The sequence below is a fragment of the Trichosurus vulpecula genome, chromosome 6 (genome assembly GCF_011100635.1).
Source record: "Trichosurus vulpecula isolate mTriVul1 chromosome 6, mTriVul1.pri, whole genome shotgun sequence".
Classification (NCBI taxonomy): Eukaryota; Metazoa; Chordata; class Mammalia; order Diprotodontia; family Phalangeridae; genus Trichosurus; species Trichosurus vulpecula.
Window position 1 is genome coordinate 2,187,721 of NC_050578.1, and position 20,544 is coordinate 2,208,264.

The 20,544-nt window shown below is 47.4% G+C and overlaps 1 protein-coding gene across 1 annotated transcript in view; it reads right to left on the minus strand.

The window, feature by feature from the left end:
- The window catches only part of MTMR7 (myotubularin related protein 7), a 59,547-nt gene that overhangs the window by 7,384 nt on the left and 31,619 nt on the right, over positions 1-20,544 (minus strand). The window contains exons 7-12 of the mRNA XM_036765448.1: positions 12,499-12,608; positions 11,121-11,246; positions 10,301-10,350; positions 8,638-8,838; positions 7,218-7,358; positions 3,996-4,122 (exon numbers count right to left, since the gene is read on the minus strand). Of these exons, the coding sequence (XP_036621343.1) occupies positions 3,996-4,122; positions 7,218-7,358; positions 8,638-8,838; positions 10,301-10,350; positions 11,121-11,246; positions 12,499-12,608 (755 nt within the window). The remainder of the gene's footprint in view (positions 1-3,995; positions 4,123-7,217; positions 7,359-8,637; positions 8,839-10,300; positions 10,351-11,120; positions 11,247-12,498; positions 12,609-20,544) is intronic.

The window sequence follows — 20,544 nt, forward strand, 5'->3', positions numbered from 1 at the left end:
TAAGGAAAATCCTCTTCTTGTATCATGGTTAAACATACATGGGGGTCATAAAATTGAGGTCATACAGGCTTGCTAGCTCTGCTAAAATAACGTATATAAGTTTTCTCATTGCTTTGTTCAGGCAGCCAGAGCTTATACTCTGACTCCTTGTACGTACAAGTAAGCTAGCTTTGCTGTGCTTTAAGGGAAAACAATAAACAACATGGATTTTTCTATCACCTATCTCTGTTGTTTCCTTCAACCAAATTTTCAGGTTTAACAATGTCAAATCCCTCCTGCACACGGTAGCCTTCCAAGCATTTCCACACTGCCTTTTTTGTACATCATAATAGCTAACAGCATTTTTAGAGAACTTTAAGGTTCGCAAAGCACTTTACAAACAGGATCCCCACAGCTACCCTGGGAGATTGATGCTGTTATCACCCCTTGTTTCATAGTGAAACTGAAGCAGACACCTTAAGAAACTTGCCCAGGGGCACTAAGAGCTGGTATTCTGAGGCTTTGTGTGGACATGCCCTGCCTCCCCGACACAGCTTTCCTTCCTTCCTTCCTTCCTTCCTTCCTTCCTTCCTTCCTTCCTTCCTTCCTTCCTTCCTTCCTTCCTTCCTTCCTTCCTTCCTTCCTTCCTCCCTTCTTTCCTTCCTTCCTCCCTTCCATTCTTTGTCTTTCTTTCTGTCTTTCTGTTCTTCTTTTCTTTCCCTTCCTTTCCCTCTGTTCACATAGGGTATCATAACCTTACCTGCAGGTGCTCTGCTCAAAGGAATGCAAATTTTGATTGTAGAGACCTTGAGAGATCTTGGGGTTTGCTGGCTAGATTTTTTTTTCCTTAAAGATCTTAAACCCAAATAACTGGTTCTCATTGATTGGCCAACAATAGGTCCCAGGCCAAGTCCCACTTGGTCATCGTTTGGGCCCTGATTGGCTCAGAGTGAATGTAGATAGCAATTTCTGTTTTGGCCAGAAACCCTGAGGGCCTTCCCCTCCCAGGTTGATTTTTATTTTTTTCGACAATGTAAAAGAGGCCATTCTTTGTCTCATTTCTTTCCTAGCCTTAATCACTGAATAGGCCTTGCCTTGGTCAAACAGACCTGGGAAAGACCTTAGTTTTAAAAGGCCAAGGTCCCCCACTGCATCCCAGGGCCATTTCCAGTTGTCCTGGTTTATACATCTGGCCCCTGCCTCCAAATGGCTTTGGAGGAAAAAGTGAGGCTGGTGACTTTGCACAGCCCTGCCTCACTTAAGCGCAATTCACTTGTATGTCATGACATTACCTCCGTGACATCTTTGGTCCTCTTCGAGAACAAAGGACACACAACAACAACCCCCAATTTATTCTGTACATATCTTCTCGGTGCATAATTGTTTACTTGTCTCCCCCATTAGAATGTGAATTTCCTGAGGCTGGGCCTGTCTTTTGCCTCCCTTTCTATCCCCAGTGCTTGGCACAATGCCTGGCACGTGGTAGGTGCTTAATAAATGCTTACTGACTCAGTCTGTCTCCTCTCACTTTCTTCTGTAGCCTCTGCAATTCACAACTTCTCTCTCCGAACTCATCAAGGATCCCTCCATGGCCCGATCTGACAGCCTCTTCCTCATCTTCATCCTTCTTAACCAGCTGCACCTCTTCACCCTGCCGACCCCCCTCCCCAGCGGTCATTGTCTTTCTCTGGGTTTTCTGGACCCTGTGGTCTGCCCCTTGCTTTTCCTTCTACCTGCCTGACCGACCTCCCTTCCTCTGTCTCCTCTGCTGCATCTTCCTCCAGATCAATCCTTCAACCACAGTTATGGAAGCCCCGGAGGGTCCCTCCAGGCTCTGTCCCGGGCCCTCTTCTCTGTCATCTTCCTGGATGTTGTCACCACCTCCCTCGGGTTCAGTGATCACCCAGATGCCAGTGATTGTCACCATCTGTATTGTCACCATTAACCCAGCGGCAGCCCCACCATCACCAGCTGCCTACCCACATTCTGACCCGGACGTCCTGCAAAGATCTCAGGCTCCATGTGTCCAAGAGAGGCCTCGTTCTCCCTTCTGTAAGAGCTGCTCCAATTCTGAACTTCTCCCGCTCCTAGCTTCCTTCTCCTTGCTGCTCTGAACCACTGGAAAATCAGGGCCTTGAAGGCAGGCTAGCTACTGATTAGTGAAGGGCATTCATTCATTCACTCATTCATTCACTCATTCTTTCGTTTGTTCATTCATTCATTTCTCCAGTAATCCACACGGACACCTTGAAGTGATCCTTGACTCCTCCTTCTCACTCAGCCAGACCCAATCAATGGCCAGATCTCACTGGTTTTAGCTCTACCACGCCTCTTCTGATATCCCTTTTTTCTCCCCACACACATCCACAGCCCAGTCCCTCCCCACCCCCCACCTCAGGCTTCTCCCCCAGCCCCGGCCTCCAAAGTGATCTTCCTAAAGTCCGAGTCTGAACATGGCACCCGTTCCTTACCCACTAAGCTCCGGTGGTTCTCTGTTATTACCTCAGATCAAATAGAAACTTGTTAGCATTTCAATCTCATCAAATCTGGCTCTCCCACCTACTTACCAGTTTGTGTCTTTTTGGGGGGGGGGGGGAAGGCAGAGCGATTGGGGTTAAGTGACTTGTTCAAGGTCACACGGCTAGTACGTCAATTGTCTGAGGTGGGATTTGAACCCAGGTCCTCCTGACTTCAGGGCCAGTGTTCTACTCACTGCACCACTTAGCTGCTCCCCACCCCCATCTCTTACACATTACTCCCCTCCACACTCTCTGCCATCCAGCCATACTGACCTGCTTTCTGTTGGCCACATATGACTGCATCTCCCACTGCCATGCTTTTGCATTAGCCTGGAACTCCATTTCTGGAAGGCTCTCCCTCCCCACCTCTGACTCCTGGAATTCTTTGTTTCTCTCCAGACTTAACTATGACACCACCTTCTGTTTCCTCCTCTACCAGGCCCTAGACTAGCCTTCCCCTGCCTGTCTGACACAAACTCACATTCTGATGGAGGAGAAAGCATGGAGATATAGAGATATAGATAGATAGATAGACGCGTGTGTGCGTATATATACACACACATATGGATATATATATATATATATAAGATATAAACACATGGATATGCACACATACATATACATATATATCCACGAGAACAGATTGTTTCCATTTTGTCTTTGTATCCCCAGTGCTTAGCACAGTGCCTGGCACACAGTAGGTGCTTAATAAGGAATTGTAACTAAAGAAAGTTCGGTGGAGGAGAGGTGGAAGGCTGAATGGCTCACTGTTTACCATCTGCCCCCTTCGCATGGCTTCTGACAGACATCTCTACCTAGACAGGCCAGAGGCATCTCAAACTCATGTTTTCTAAAAGGATCTTATTATCTAGAACTCTGAATACAATCTCAGTTCAGAGAAGAAAAGCCAGTATAATTAAGGAGGGAGGGAGGAAGGGAGGAAGGGAGGAAGGAAGGAAGAAAGAGGGAAGGAAGGAAGGAAAGAAGGAAGGAAGGAAAGAGGGAAGGAGGGAAGGAAGGAAGAAAGGGAGGGAGGGAGGAAGGAAGGAAAGAGGGAAGGAAGGAAAGAGGGAAGGAAGGAAGGAAAGAAGGAAGAAAGGCTCATTGGAATGCTAGGGGAAAGGAACCCATGAGGAATGGTACTTGGGATGTCTGAAGTAGGGCTGGTCAAGTGTTTAATTTGTAATCAGAAGGTGAGCAGGATGGGGACCAGGATAAGGAATGAAGAGTCCTTACTAGCCTAGATAGGGAGGCTGGCCAGGGAGGATGAATGGACAGTTAGACAGAGCTAGGCAGAGAGGTCTGGACTTAATTGAGGCGGAGGATCCTGAAGGAGATCCTCAGGAGAGCAGCATTCTGGGGTGGGTCTGGTGATGGCCGACAGGATGGAAGGAGAAGGAACAGAGAGGGCAGACAAGGCCATGGGGAGGCTTGCTGGCCATCCACACAAGAGAGTGTGATGGGAAAAAAAAGTCACTGGCTTCAGGCCTGGGTTACCTCTTCTAAGACCTGCAGCTCCTCTTCCAGCTGCTGTGTTTCCTCCTTCACTGCCATCAGGTAATCGGTAACTGACTGCCGAGGCTGCATGCCCTTCTCAAAGCGGTTATACATTCCACTCCAAAACCTAGAGAAGGTAAGAGAGGCCCCCTGGTTACTGCCAAGGCATTTCTAGGCTCAAAGTTCCACCAGGGCTACCTAAAGACAGTTTCATGCACCTGTGGGAGAAGAAAGACCACAATGACTAAGAACCACTTTCTGAGGAGCTCCCCGAGGGAGGAAGAGGGATTCTGGGCTCAGAGCGAGGGATGAGAGTGCAGATGGGTGCGAGGCAGAACACGTCTTACAAACAGACAGGCTGATTCACCATGTACCAAGGGAAACTCCAAGCAGTCACTTGGCTCAGGTCACACCATAAACAAGTGAGAGGAACAAGTAATAAATGACCTTTCAAATGTATGGATGGGGGAGAATCCATAGCCAACCAAACAAGGGACTGAAGAACTCAAAAGATAAAATGGACAATTTTAGTCACACGAAATTGAAAAGGTTCACAAAACCCATGCGACTAAAATTAGAAGGGAATGTTAACTGGGAAAAATCTTTGCAGCGTTTGTCTGATTCCAGTTTGGAGGAACAAGACCCACTCCCTAATTGATAAACGGTCAAAGGATACGATCGGACAATTTTCAAAAAGAGAAATTCAAGCTGTCGAAGCCATGTGAAAAGATGCTTCAAACCATTAATGACTACAGAAACAAACTGAAGGGGCCCTGAGGTGGAATCTCACCCTGCACCCCAGATTGGCAAGCTGAAAATAACACAATATCTAGCTTTTATCTGGCACCTTGGGGTTTGCAAAGCACTTGACAGATGCGAGCCAATCTGATCTTCACAACAACCCCATACGGATGAGGAAACTGAGACAGAGGTGAAGTGACTTGCCCAGGGTCACACAACTAGTAAGCATGTGAGGAAGGATTCAAATTCAAGCTGTCCCGATGCCACGGTATAAAAGGTGACAGGTTGGACTCTAAGGAGGCTTTCCGTGACCTCATGAACAAATGAAAATCACGTCCCTCTCTGCTAAAGGACTGGGATTGGAGACCTAGAGCTGGAAGAGGGAAAGTGGGGTGGGGGTGGGGTGGGGAGGCGAATGATAAATCATTATAGAACGTCTTCCGTATTATAGTGTAAGCCCAGCTTTTCTTCCTTCCTGCCATCCCCCAGCTCCTGCAAGATCTTTAGACTTTCCGACTTGGAATAAAGAATCAGACATTCCTCTCCAACAAGGATGAACCTCTCAGACATTCCTCTCTGGCTGATAGGCCCAAACAAAAAGTTGAATACACTTCCACTAGGAGACAGATAGGTCTTGAACAAAGGACAGGAAATTCTGAAACTGCTTCTTGAGGACCTAGCCAGGTCTCAAAAACAAAATGATTGACAAGATCTTCCCCTCCCGAGGGGAGTGGCTACCCTCACTGCCCGGGGAACACCCGGGACAGTTAGCAGTAAGCCTTCCTTGTTCGGGACGCTATAAAAGTTTCCACGTGGAACAAGTGCATTAGATCTCACCCGTGGGGAGGATGCTCTGCCTGGGACCACCTTCCTTTTCAGGGCCTTGATCGAGCTGAGCTGTATAAGCCAGGATCTCCTCAGCTTTGAGAGGATCAAGTGCTGGAGTTCCTCCGGGAGGTGATGAATCTATGTTGTTTGTGTCTTTGTCTTTGTTGTGTTAACTGTGTTTGTTAGAGTATTTCCCATCTTTCAATAAAACTACATTCTGTCGGGAGTGCGCTTTATTGCCAGCTCAAATCCGAATCCAAACCTAACTTAGCTTAGTCAAACAGGAGGGGAGGACACAGATGCTGCCCTGTCCAGCAGAAGAGACAGAGAACGCTGCTGCCGCTGCCACTGCCCGTTGCCACTGCCACACAGCAGCCTTACAAAACCCAGAGAGGGGAGAATGGGCCATCACATCAAATGCCATAGAGAGAAGGCAGAAGGCTGAGGATAGAGAAGAGGCCGCAGGAATGAAGGTCACTGTGCACATGGGCCAACTACACTTCTTTGAGATCCTTGGGAGCAGGGACAACTTTTTACCTTTCATTACATCCCCCCTTGCCCCCCGGTCATTAGCAAACTACTTGGTACACAGAAGGCACTTAATAAATGCTTGCCAAATGCTTCTCCAAGTCACTATTACATTCCCAACAGTGACTCCCTTTAAGCTCAACACAAATGAATGTCCCATCTTTCCGGCAGCTTTGTACCTCTCCAATCAAGGGGGTGACGATCTCACCTGCCACTCTTCGAGCAGCTTCCTTCCCTTCACTCCCTATTCCCCTGACATCTCCACAGCCTGGACAGAGCCCTCATTAGCCTATCCCCAGCCCTAACCCCTCAAGGTCTGGAGACATGATCAAATCCACTCTGCCATGGTTCCTGGATGGGACGCATCAATATGCTTCCACCCTAGTACAAGGAGGTACTCTGTTTATCCTAGTGAGATTCCTAAGCAGGGCGCTCCTCCCAGACCACCTCCAACCCCCTCCATTAGAATAGAAGCTCCTTGAGGGTGGCTACTGTTTGGCTTTCATGGTTGACTCCTAATCCTTTCTTTCCTTCATGCATTCAATCTGTCAGTAAGCACTTATTAGGCACTGAGGAGCCAGGCCCTCCCAAGGCCCTAAGCCCAACCTGCTGGGGATGCAGAGAAAGGCACAAACAGTTCCTGCCCTCAGATGGCTTAGAGTCTAGCTGAGGACATAACAAGAAACGTGCATACAGACCAGCTAAATACGGGATAAAAAGGAAGTAATGACGGACAGAGGGAAGGCACTCGCTTTCATAGGAAATGAGAAAGTCTTCCTACGGAAGGTGGGGCTTTACTGAAGACTTGAAGGAAGCCAGGGGAGCCAGGAGGCAGAATGGAAGAGTGTTCTAGGCATGGAGGACGGCCAATGCAAAGATGCGGAGTCATCCATTCATTCACTAGTTCACTCGCTGATTCCTGTATTTGAATGTTATCATATGTATTTTGAAATATGTTCACATTTGTGCTGGATGTCCCTGTGGGACTGGTTGGTCCATACGGGCCATCACAGGCTCTGAGTTCTACTTCATGTCTCCCTGGTGCTGAGCTCAGGGCCTAGCCACCAGCACATGGTTCATAAATACTGGTTATGCTTAAAACAGATAACAGAAGAGGACCCATACTTGTACATGAAGTTGCACGGACTGGTTGGGGGCCGGAGCGTCCCCTGAGCCTGGCTGTGGTCCGGTCGGAACAGGGGATTCAGGTAGTCAGCCCGATTCTTCCACAGGTGAGCCCACAGAGAGTGCGTTCTTTCTTGAATCCTGAGGGACAGAATGAAGAAAGTTCAGCTGAAATCCTTCCCAAGAATCAAGGCATCTCCAAGACTCAGAGAATTTCTGAGCTGGAGGTGAGACTTTCAAGATCAGTAAGTCCCTCCCCTGATTTTACAGATGGAAGCCCTCGAGGGGAAGTGGCTTTTCTGCCATCACACAGTCCCCTAGTGGCAGAGCCAGCCAGAGAACCTGGGGCTCCGGACTCAGCCTTCAATGCTCTTCCCACGCACACTGTCTCAGGCAGAGAACGTCAGGTACATTCTTCAGGGGATCTTCTCCCTCTGAAGGGACCAGTGAGTGCTCTCAAATGTCCCCAAATCACTAAGTTTACCAAAAGCATTGGAGGGTACGCTCACCAGAGTCCACATGAAAATATTACAAAAAACTGGCTTTTGTCATGTTTTATAACTGGAAATTTTTTCTTGCTGTTCAGCCATATTGAACTCTTTGTCACACCATTTGGGGTTTTCTTGGCAAAGACACCGGAGTGCTTTGCCATTTCTTCTCCAGCTGACAGATGAGGAAACTGAGGCAAACAGGGTTAAGGGACTTGCCCAGGGTCACACAGCTAGTCAATGTCTGAGGACAGATTCACACTCATGAAGTTAAGTCTCCCTGATTCCAGGCCCAGCACCCTTTGTACTGTGGTGCCACCAGGCTGAAAATTTTATAGGTAAATGAATTTAGAGTTAGCAGGGCTCTTGAAGAAAGGGCTGGCTGTGGAATGAGGAAGTCCTGGATTCCAGCACTTGCTGACTGGGTTAACCTGGGCAAGTCACTTAAGCTCTAAGTGCTCAGAGCACTTCCCTTTTAGAAAATTATAGATTTGTGTTGATAGCTTTTGTTTTTACATCAAACTCAGTGTCCCCTTGTGTTTTTCCCCTTTCCCCATCCCTCCTCCCAGACAGCTATCCCATATAATAAAAGAATATTTTTTAAAGAAAAATGAAGAAACGGGGAAAAAAATCATCAAAACTGTAAAAATTTGGTAACTTTCTCAGACCATGCTCTGAGGAGGTGTGGCTGACCTGATCATCGAGGGATTTCCCACACTGGGACTGCTCTACACCCACAAAATCTCAGGTCCAGACTAGTTAACTTGCTCCTGTCATCAATAAATATTGGCTGACCTGGTCTAGTCAACCCTGATCCCCCTTAAAGGCCAGCCTCAATAGCGTGGCTATGGTCCAGCAGAAGCAGTGCTTAGTAGTGGCGGGCTTCCTGGGGTGGGGGTGGGGGGGCTCCCAGAGGAGCCCGGGACACTTGCCTCAGCTCCCGTCTCTCCTTCTGGTTGTTACAGAGGAAGGTTCCAAACTGGCAGGAATGGATGTGATGCTGGATATGCACCAGAAACCTCTCGTTGAACTCAAAGGCACAAGGGAACTGTTCGGTGAGCTGCCAGACGCACTCCAGAAACTGATCGATGACTGGGGAGATCTCCTTGGGGTCTCCATCCAGGTGACCGTACCTGCAACGACACAGCTGGAGACGCTGAGAGGATGGGCACATGTGCCCACCAGGAAGAAGGACAAGAAGGAAGCCAAAGAGACAGAAAGGAGGGCTCCCAAGCAACCCCGGGACCAGCACAGAAAAGCTGGCAAGGGGATACAACGTGAGTGCAGAGACACAGAGAAGATGCCTCAACCTCCCCTTTCGAGAGCAAACGTTCTCCCCATAGTCCTGTGTGGTCAGCAGGTCTTTATCATTGTCCCCATTCTACATATGGGGAAACTGAGGTTCCCAGAGGCTAAGGGACCTGCCCAGGGTCACTGAGCCCATAAAGCACAAGAGGCCCAGAAGCTGGCAAAGTCCAAGAGAGCCCAGGTCTTCTCATACCACGTGCAGCGCCTTGCAAATACAGAATGAAATTAAACAAACGGTTTTGGAAGGTCACACACCTGTGGCTCTACTACTCTGACTGCAAGCCACAGAACCGTTAGGCGTCTCAGTCACCTTAGCTGTGAAGCGGCGTGAAGCGGCGGAGATAAAATCTGTACCACCCACAACAAGCTTGCATCTTTCCACGCCAAGGAGTCTTTGCTAACAAGCAGACTCTTAATTTGGTCATGAAAAAGGACAGGAATTTTTGCAATTAATCCTCCATTTTTGAAGGATTTGTGATGGGAAATACTGAGGAAAGAGAGACTCCGGGCCAGAAGTGATCTGCCCAACGTCAGACAGAATGAGAAAGCATGGCTGAGTTGTGAGAGACACCGATGGGGGCTCTTCCATCAATGAGATCCTGAATCCAAGGAAAGACTACGATACAGCAGGGTGAAGTGACTTGCCCAGGGTCACACAGCTAGTCAAAGTCTGAGGACAGATTTGCACTCATGAAGATAAGTCTATCAGTCAGAAGCTGGACTTTTTTCCCTCTGCAACACCCATGTTAATGATACCATCTGTAGTAAGAAATAGCCCACGTCTTCAGTGGCAGAGAAGAATCGAGCAAGCCAGCCCACTGTCTCTCAGGCAAGTGGCTCCTCTCACACCTTTAAACAGCTTCCAGCTTTAAAATCAGATCCCTGGACTCACGATGGAGAATGCTGTCTTCATCCAGAGAAAGAACTGTGAAGTTTGAATACAGATCGAGGCGCACTACATGCTCGCCTTTTTTGGTTCTCTTTTGTTTTTATTTTTGGGTTGTTTTTTTTTTTTTTGATTCTCTTTCTTCTTTCTCATGATTCATTCCATTGATCATAATTCTTCTCCACAACTTGACTAGTGTATAAATTAATTCAATGCGAAGTTATACGTGATAGTTATATGAGATTCCATACCGTCTTGGGGAGGGAGGGGGGAGGGAGGGGAGAAAATCTGGAACTCAAAATTATGTAGAACCGTGTGTGGTAAACTAAAAATAAATTAATTAATTAATTAAAAAAAATCAGATCCCTGCTGACATGCCCCATGCAAGGGCAAAACCTTACCTATGATGAAACTTGTGCCCGAAGGAAATCCAGTCTTTTTCAATTAATACCTACAATAAGAAAGACACACGTTCAGAAAACATGGTATCATAGCTGAGCTACCGGTGAGGAATGCCGAGCCACTTTCTGAAGAACCCTATGACAATGGGGCAGCCCACGGTGACTCCCATGTTTAACCCAAAGCGAGGCGAAGAACCCGGTGGAAGTGGAAGTGCTATTCCTGTGACTGAAGTGGGGTCAGGATCTGAATTCACATTCCCTAGCCAAGTCTGGTTCTAATCATTTTTACTTACACAAGGAATATAATGATTATGGCTAATCCAGTAACTGTAGGACTAAGGGGTGGATGTTATGGAGACATGGAATTCACTTCAATATGGTGCATTCCCAAGCACTTAGAGTTGGTTTAAAGTGGCATAGCTCCCTTTGATAGATAGTGAGCTCCCCATCAATACTAGAGGTACTCAGGAAGAAACCAGATGACCACTTCTCAGGGATGCTGTAGAGGGAGGGAGGGAGGAAACCAGCATTTGTGAGGCACTTACTATGTGCTAAGAGGGAATTCCTGTTCAGATATCAGTTGAACGCATTGCAGCCTGTCGCTAACAGCCCTGGGATCTTGCAGGGTCAGTGACCTAGCTGAAGAGGTTAAGAGGACTATGCACAATTAGGGGACGAAGAGGAAGCCAGTCGGGAGGCTTAGGGCTAGTGCTGCCTCAGTCTACACGTTCTGGCTGCATGGTCAGTGTGGGAAGGGAGGAGGGGGTCACAGCTGGTTCCCAAGCCTGCCTTCAGCAGCCAGCAATGCAGCCATACTCACCATGAAGCCTTTCAGGGTCCGGTAGTGAGGATCCAGGAGGAGGCTAGCCACTGAGCACACCTGGGCTGTGCGGTCCCAGCCGTCTGAGCAGTGGACGAGAACACTGGTCCCTTCCTCAGCCACAGCCTGAAAATACAGACAGGAGGACAGAGTCAGCCAAAAGGAGGGTCAGGGCTGGGAAGGGCTGGGACCAAGCTCTCCTCCAGCTCGGAGCTGCTGGGATATCTAGAGGCAGAGGGCTACTGCTCCCCTCCAAGAGGGATGGAAGCACCCTCCCTGTTAGAAGAGAGTATGTGGCCATGCTTCCTATGAATTCTGAAGGGTGTGTTCTAGGTTGGAGGAGGACAAGTAGCTTCTTAGAGAGGGCAAGCAGGTTTTTTGGTAGGGGCTTCCACACTGTCCCCAAGGGGCACCCAGCTGACCTTTGAGCTCTCAGGCTGCCATGTTTCTCATAGTGGGCATGGAGAAAGAGTAGAAAGGGACAGACGGGCTTTCCAAAGGGCCACAGGAGGGGTCTATGGCTGAGAGATGCCTGGCTTCATCTTCCCTGTCACGTATGGGGGCACAGCCCAGCCTCAATCTCCCCTATAACCACCTGAATCCTGAACTAAGCCTTGGGAGAACAGAGAAGCCATGGCCAATACTGAGATCCTTTACGAGGATCATTCCAGCCACGGTGATGACACAAGGTGCCCTGAGCCTGAGCCCCCTGGCCCTCCCTGGGTATAGTGGTATTGTGGAGGAGGCACTGAGCTCAGAGACAGGAAGGCCTGGGTTCGAATCACCTTTCTGATACTCATCACCTCTGTGACCCTGGGGAGTCACTAAGCTTTCTCTGCCCCAGTTTCCTCCTTAGTCAGGGGGTTGGATTCGATGGCCTCAGGTCTCTACTCACTCTAGATCAACCAATCTATGTTGACCCTGGGAGGTTACTTGTGTCCTTCAGGGCTTCAGTTCCTCCCCTATAAAACGGGGGGTTGGACTGACAGGCTCCAGGCTAGGGTGACCTTTCTCCCTCCATTTATCCTCAGGTACAATCTTGCTGGGCATGTGCTTGAGGGACAGAGTTGTGGGAAGGGAGGCCCCTCTGAGGACTGCCCCAGGAGGAACCACAGCTCTTCTAGTTTCAGGGATTCCCCATCAGCGCTGATTTCCACCCCTCTGACACCTCAGTACATCCTCCAGGGGAGTGGCAGGAGCCCCAGAGGCATCTCCTTCTACTTTGGGTGGGCCTGGCCATGGACAGTGGATATGTCAGCTCCCCACCAGGCTCTGGCTGAGATGGGCCAGCTCGAGCTTCATGGTGCTAGCCTAGCCTCTATGAACCCAGGGCCACGTGGCCCTGAGCAGGACATCCAGAGCTGACAAGAGCACTCACCTTGGCAATAAAGACCCCTGCATCCAAGATGGCTTTGATATGCTTCAGCCAGCCAGAATTCTCCAGGCCCCAGAGAAAGTCACTCATCGAAGGGGATCTCAGCTCACACACTAGAAAACAAGCTGGGTTGTGACAAATCTTGCCATGGGTGCTCAGGGCTACATCCCCTTTTATGCTGTGATTTATGGAAGGTTAAGATCAGGAAGAACTTCTGGGTGGTAGAGAAATCCCTGGCCTTAGGAGCCAGAGGACCCAGTTACATCCCAATCAGGCTACTGACTATGCAGCCTTGAGCAACTTACTCTTCTCCAAGCCTCAGTTTCTAAATCTGTAAAATGGGAATCCTACCTCCCAGGCTTGCTGCTACTGTAAAGTGCATTATAAAGGCAAGCTTCCCCCTCCCCCCACCCGATTCATTTCAATAGTGGTTCTTATTAACATTTTCAGCTATGGGGAGGATGTAATACCTCTCTGGTGCTATTCTATGCACGTTAGAAGCGGAAAACGCTCTGTAAAAAATAAGGATCCTAATAATTGAATTCACAGGGGGCAATTCCACTGGCTTATTTCATCGTTCACCTAGGTCTGCCGATGGGGACTGAACAACGTCACACTCAACCCACTGATGCTTCGCAATGCCACTGAACCATCCCTAATTACCATGTATCCTAAAAGTATCAAGAAAGAGACCTTGCCCCGTGGAAGGAGACCTTCTGGACAAAACGTCCCTGGCTTATGGACCAAAGGGAGCAAAAGAGAGGGCTTCCAGAATGCTCCAAATACAAGGAAAGCATTTTTCACAGTTCACATAACAAATTCTGGCAAGGTAAATTATAAGCAATATTTATCCAGAGGCAACAGCCTCACAACTATTATGCTTCATCTTCTCATTCAAAATGGGAGTTTAATTATTAATTTTATATTTATACTGTTTATTGTTACATGTCCTTGTCAAGGAGGAACTGTAAGATATAGAGAAACTGAGATTTCATTGGCCAAAATACAGCCAGGCTTTGGTACAGACCAGCAGTACCCTAACTTTTTGGTCTCAGGACCCTTTATCTCTCTGAAAAATTATCGAGAACCCCAAAGAGCTTTGTTCTGGTGGATTAGTATCTATTAATATTAAAAACTAGAAGCATTGGCAACAATACGGCCAGTGGAGGTGATGGAATTCCAGCTGAACTATTTGAAATCCTACAAGATAATGCTATTAAAATGCTTCATTTAATAGGCCAGAAAATTTGGAAAACTCAACAGTAGCCACTGGATTGGAAAAGATCAGTTTCTATCCCAGTCCTAAAGAAGGGCAGTGCCAAGGACGCTCAAATGACTGAACAGCTGCATTCATTTCACACTCCAGCAAGGTGATGCTTAAGATCCTGGAAGCTAGGCTTCAGCAAAATGTGAACCAAGAATTACCAGAAGTGCAGGCTGGTTTTCAAAGAGGCAAAGGAACTAGAGACCAAATTGCCGACATTCACTGGATTATGGAGAAAGTAAGGAAGTTCCCAGAAAAACATCTACTTCTGCTTCATTGACTACATTAAAGCCTTTGACTGTGTGGATCACAACACAACGTGGTGAGTCCTTAAAGAGATGGAAAGACCAGATCATCTTACTTGTCTGCTGAGGAGCCTGTACATGGGCCAAGAAGCAACAGTTAGAACCAAACAGGGAACGACTGATTGGTTTAAAATTGGAAAAGGAGTACAACGAGGTTGTATATTATTTATCTTACACCTTATAACTTTATTTAACTTAGGTGAAATGCCAGGCTGGATGAATCAAAAGCCAGAATTAAGGTTGCTGGGAGAAATGTCAACATTCTCAGATATATAGATGATACCACACTGATGGCAGAAAGTGAAGAATTAAAGAAACCCCTTGATGAGGGTGAAACAGGTGAGTGTAAAAGTTGGCTTAATGCTTTACATAAAAAAATACTAAGATCTTGGCAATGGGTCCCATCACTTCCTGGCAAACAGAGGGAAAGAAATGGAAGCAGCATCAGATTTTATATCTGTGGGCTCACAGATCACTGCAGATGGTGACTGCAGCCATGAAATTAAAAGATGGTTGCTCCTTGGAAGAAAAGCTATGGCAAATCTGGACAGCATACTAACAGGCAGAGACATCACCTTGCCAACAAAGGTCCACATAGTCAAACCTGTATGGACCACAAGGAAAGCTGAGCACCGCAGAATCAGTGCTGTTGGATTGCGGTGCTGGAGAAGACAATTGAGAGTCCCTTGGACAGTAAGGAGATCAAATCAGTCAGTACTTAAAGACATTAATTCAGGCTGTTCACTGGAAGGTCAAATGCCAGAGCTGAAGTTTAAACCTTTTGGCCACATAATAAGAAGACAAGACTCATTGGAAAAAGACCCTGATGTTGGGAAAGGTTGAAGGCAAAAGGAAAAGGGGATGAGAGATGATGAAATGGACAGATGGTGTCATGGAAGAGATTACCATGAACGTGGACAGACTTTGGAGATAGTGGAGGACAGAAGGGCCTGGCATATTATGGTCCATGGGGTCCTGAGGAGTCAGACATGATCAACAATATTATATTATATATTAGAAAGTAAAATTGATAAAATTTTAAAATATATTTCAATTCATTTAAAAAGCCTCATTACATTAGCACAAGCAACATTTTTAAAATGAAAATTAACTATTTTCCAAAACCATAGAATTTAGAGAGCAGAATGGCATCATTTTACATATTTTTTGTAAATCCTGACTGCCCGGATTAAGAGAAGACAGCTGGATTCTTATACCTGCTACTGAATTCAATCTGTTCCGATAATGTTGATTTGGCTACAGTATCCAAAGAAAATCCAGCCACACCCAGATACACTGCTAGAAAAGGGGACTGGATTTAATAGGACAAGAATGTCTTAGTTTTATTATGGAAATAGTTTTGACCTTGAAGATCCCTTGGAAGGGTCTCCAGGCTCCACAGACTACACTAAGAACCCGCAGTGTAGACAGACGTACACAATAAAACAGAAACATTGGCTAGGCAAGAACTGACTTCCTTCTTAGTTTACTTTTTGCTATTGCTCAAATTCATTTCACATGTAAAGCCAGAAGGTATCTCAGGAGTATTTAAATTTAAGTTAGTTATCTGTGATAGAGGGCTTTGATTTTCACCCTATGTAACCAGAATGGCCTTTGTTTTCTTTGAGTGACTCAATTTATCTCAGTGAGCTTTACTAGGTGCTAAGCCCCAGGCCCAAACCCCATTAGGTGTTAACGTAATCCATGTGGATGTGAACCTCCCAGGGTCCTAAGGGGAGGGGCCCACTCAAGAACCAATCACCAGAGCCTGAGCTCTGGTGATTCAGATGAAGTTTGATGTCTGAAGCCCTATAAGAAGGGAGGACAGAGCCATCTGTGCGGGGCTCTGGAGATGGTGTTGATGAGGAGACTCTGGGCAGCTGTAGCTAAGGAGCCCTCCAGCTTGTAAACCCGGATGCTGAAACTTTGTTGAACTCTGGTAACTATGTGTTGGGATTTGAATCAGACAAAGTCTGTTGATGTTTGTAATTTGTTTGCATTTTGTTTTGAAGTTCAGGATGCTGGCTTTTTCCCCTGAACTAACTGAATGACATTTGAATGCTGAATTAAAAGTAAGCTCATCAACCCCTTTACCTTGCTTTCCTTAATTAAGCAGATCAGAAGAACCTATGCTGTTGGCAGCTTTCTGGGTGCTGGCTGTGGGTGAATCATATACCCCCACAGAAGCTGCTAGCCAGATTGTTGAAACACCCTACAAAAGGATCAAAGGCCTATTTTTAGTCTGGGAACGTTCTGCCTGGCTTCTGTTATCTAGGCTTGGTGGCTCTGACTAAAGACAGCCCAAGAAATTCTAGCCACTCTACCCTAGCAGACCAGCTGAGATGGCTTGGGTGGCCCTGAAGAGATGAGTTCAAAAGCCTTCTGCATCATTTAGATCTCTCTGTCTAGGCTCAGACATTGATTTCACTCCAAACATTCCCAGAGGCCTTGGGCCTCATGACCAAAGCCAATTCTTCCCCTTTGGGCTACAGCTCTATCTCAATCATATCCCTTTCGTGTGCAAGTCAAGAAATCACTCTCTTCAAGAAGGACCACCACCAGCAACAATAACAACAAGAACTCCTCCCAGCATCCTCAGAATTGATCCTGGGCAGCCCAGGGAGTTGGGGAGAAAAGACATCATGATCCTTCCCAACCTCTGTGTCCACAGGGCAGAGAGTAGAGTACTAGATTAAAAATAAAGTTGCCAGCTGGGGCTGCTGACTTCTGATGGTTGTGACAAGGCAGTAGAAGGGCCTCAGAAGTAAGGCCCAAGACATGTGGGGAAAGGCTTTCAGATGGGCTGAGAATTTAAATTTAAAGAAGAGATGGACTTCAGGGGTCATCTCAGCCCCTGTCACTGCCCAGAAGAGGAAGCTCAAGGCCAAAGGACAGATGTAATGTATCTAATGCCAGGATTCAAAAGCAGCTCCTCGGCCTCCACCCAGGGCTCCCTCCACTACCCCACATGGCCTGCTTCTTCTCCCCTACAGACCTTCCAATTTTGTGCTCCTTGAGGGCAGCACTGTCTTTCACCTCTTTTTGTATCCCCAGTGCTTGGCACAGCACCTGGCATGTAGCAGGTGCTTAATAAATATTATTGATTGGCCAGCTGATGGTGTGCCAGGTACCAAGAGGCTCTGACTTGGGCTATGGCAGCTTGTATCTCCCCTTAAAGTAACACCCTCTTTCACCTCCTTTTTTTCTTTTCAGAAACGAATATTAACATGTACATGGGAAACCTGCTAGGCCCCCAGGGTTTTCTAAGGAGCTTGTTTTCAAGATAGAAACTGAAACGACTCCATCCTCTGCCCAGGTCAAAAGCTGGTCAAATGATGGAGCCCCACAAACAGATGGGAGCCCTGCTGAGAATGAGATGGTAAAGCACAAAGGTGATGGGTCTGTTTGCACACACTAGCCAAGGAACCGGCCAGAAGGCCCATTTGTTCCCAGCAGGAATTCACAACCAATATTTACACACCTTTTTACTGACCAAAAGTCCATTTCAGCTGTCATCAGGGGCACACATGCCTGCCTGCGAGGGAGCACTCAGGCTGTCAGCTACGGTGGGGACCCAGTTCCATTAATATTTGCTTTAAAAAGCTGAGTTGACACGAGCTGTAAGGCCGGGCACAGCAATGATGTGGTGTGAACGCTTGGGCCACTCCGTGGCAGCCACCCCTCTGTAAACAGACCGGAGCTTGGGACAAAGGTGGGGGGGTCCATATGAGGCTGCCTGGGGCCCAGGGCCCTTCTGAGGTAGGTCAAAGAGTCTGTGGGGTCTACACATCTCTTGACTTGCCCTGGGATCTCCAGTCTGACAGTAGGGTCAAGTCGATCAGCTTTATCCCCACTAGGGAATTAGGAAGGCAAGATGAGAGCAGAGACATCAAAGCTTCTTCAGCTTCCCTAAGCCTTTAAGTGGCAGAGAAAGTGTGGGCCTGCACTGATTGGAAGCTGTCCTCCAGTGAAACCACATGCCTAGTCCCAGCCCAGGCACTCTCCCAACAGGCCATTCTGAAAATGTGCTTTTCTCGAGGTTCCACAAAGGTCATGCTGGCCTTCTTCACTGTTGACTGCCTCCACCACCAGGACTCATGAGGACCTGACTTTGTTGTTCTCTCTCCTACTCAGGATGGCTTCAGTTCCTTGGAAAGGTGTTTGGAGGGGGTGGAGGGAGATGTGAATAAGCTCCAGCACAACCAACCTCTCCCAGAGACCAAAGATGGGTCCTGGACACCAGACCCACCAGATACAGATGAGGATCGTCTTGGACCTAAAAAGCAAATGACCTTAGCCAAGGTCATTCTCCAATGCCCCACCATAGCCGGGGGTGAGCCAGAGTCTTTAAGGCTATGCCCAGAGAGGGGAAGTGCTGGCGGATTCTCCTGGACTGGAGAGCAGGGCCCATATTTGCAGCTGATCTAAAACCATGTGATAATTATTGCTCTCAGTCCTTTGACCTTCCTTCCACTTGGCCTCTAGAAGACAAGCTGCCTGGGGCTGAGAGTAGGCCAGTCAAAGACTATAAGCAAGCAAGATCCTGGCTAGTAAAGTCATTGGCCTTGGCAATCCATGAGACCAAGACTAGTGCCAGATGGTCCTCAGCCCTGGGCAGCTTCTCTTCTGGTGGTCAAGTGGAAGGAAGGGGAGGGGGAGGGGGCTGTGAGCAATAACCATCCCACAACTTTTAGATCGGCTGTAAATATTAACCATTACTTGGTTAAATATAAGATCTTGGTACAATGGCCACCAAGTGACCAAACTGCCAGAGGTGTGGAATATTATCTCTGTTGACATTTTTTTCTACAATAAAACCAGACCAAAGCAAGTGGCAGCTAATTCACAGGTTCTCCTTAAAGAGAAAAGCCCAAGAGGTGGTAGAGGAGGTTTTAATACGAGTCAACCAAAAATATCACTTCCGGGGATACTTGTCATCTCATGAGAAGTAGGAGCCAGAAGGCCGTGATGAGGGTAACTGGAGTGTAGGCCCCAATGTAGCTTACAAAAGATGAGGAGCTCAAGAATTCTACAAAGAATTCAGGAGGTAGGCCCTCCAGATTATATTACATACACTCCCCTCCTTGGGAACTCTGATGCTAAGATGGGATAGCAGAAAATGGTGAAAAAAATGCTTCAGCAAAGAAGTCAAAGGTTTGTAAATAATCTCACCTTTAAATATCATGAACACTTTCTTCAAGAGGAGAGACAGAAGGCCCTAGACAGGGGCAGTACCACAGAAAATGCAGTGGATTAGATGCCAGACAGTAAGAGTTTAGTTAATGGATTGCAGGAACTATTCCTGAATCAGATGGCCTGTGCACAGCTAGGCCCTCGAATGATTAGAGCAAAGTCAAAATGGATGCAAAATTACGATAAAGATGACAAGAATGTAGAAATGAAATTAAAGGTACTCTACCTTGTCTTTTTTTTAATGTTCCCAAAGGATGGAAAGTGGATAAAGGAACAAATGTTAAAACAGACTAGCACTATTTCTTACAATGGTTTAAACAATGTAAAGCAATATTCACAATGGGGGGAAAGAGCCAAGAAACCACGTTAGCCAAGCTGAGAGACACAGCAGCCAAAGGCAGTGCTGGTATATATCATAAACTCTTGGCCAAGACTCGAGGATGATGGTGGAAGGTTAAATAATAGAGCAAGAAGGAATCAAAGGAAAAATGATGGAGCTGGACCAGGGGCCTCTGACATCCCTCCCAACTCTGGATCTGGCATCCTTGGAGCTCTCTCTTGGAGCCAGATAACAGCACTGGAGAGCGCTGGCATGAACAAGATGGTAGAGCCTGAGCGCCAGGAAAGGAGTTGGGAAAACTCCCCAGGGCAGTCCAGCTCTCTCTCTGTCCCACTTAACTATGGGCCCAATCCTGACCTCTTCATGTTGTTCGTCCCAGACAAGCTGTGGGCATGTCAGGCCAGCTGCATTCATCATCTTCACCACCGGTGCAAGGGGCAATCATCACCATCTCACCCCCAAACAGGAGCATTTGGAGGAGTTCGTCATAGACAGTAACAGTGGTAAAAACAGCAACCACCAGTATTTATGTAGCGCATCAAGATCGACAAAGTGCTTCACGTGTTCCCTCACTGAAGCCCAACAGCAACCCTGGGAGGTAGGTCCTCCCACCCAGCCAGTGAGCACATGAGGCGAGATTTGAACCTGGGTCTTTGGGACTCCAGACCCTGAGCTTCATCCACCGTGCCTCCTAGCTGTGTTTCGGAGGGGGCATTTACCATATGCCAGACACTGTGCTAAGTACTGGGGATACAAACACGAGTAAGTAGGACAGTCCCTGCCCTCAAGAGACTTACTTTCTACACAAAAGGTATGGGAAAGAGGGGAAGAGAGGTACATGTGGCCAATGTGGAAGTTTTTTATATGATGTAACAGGAGATTTTGTTTTCTTTGGTTTCTCGGTTGGGGATGGAGGGTGGAGAGGCAGGAGAGAGAGAATACAGATC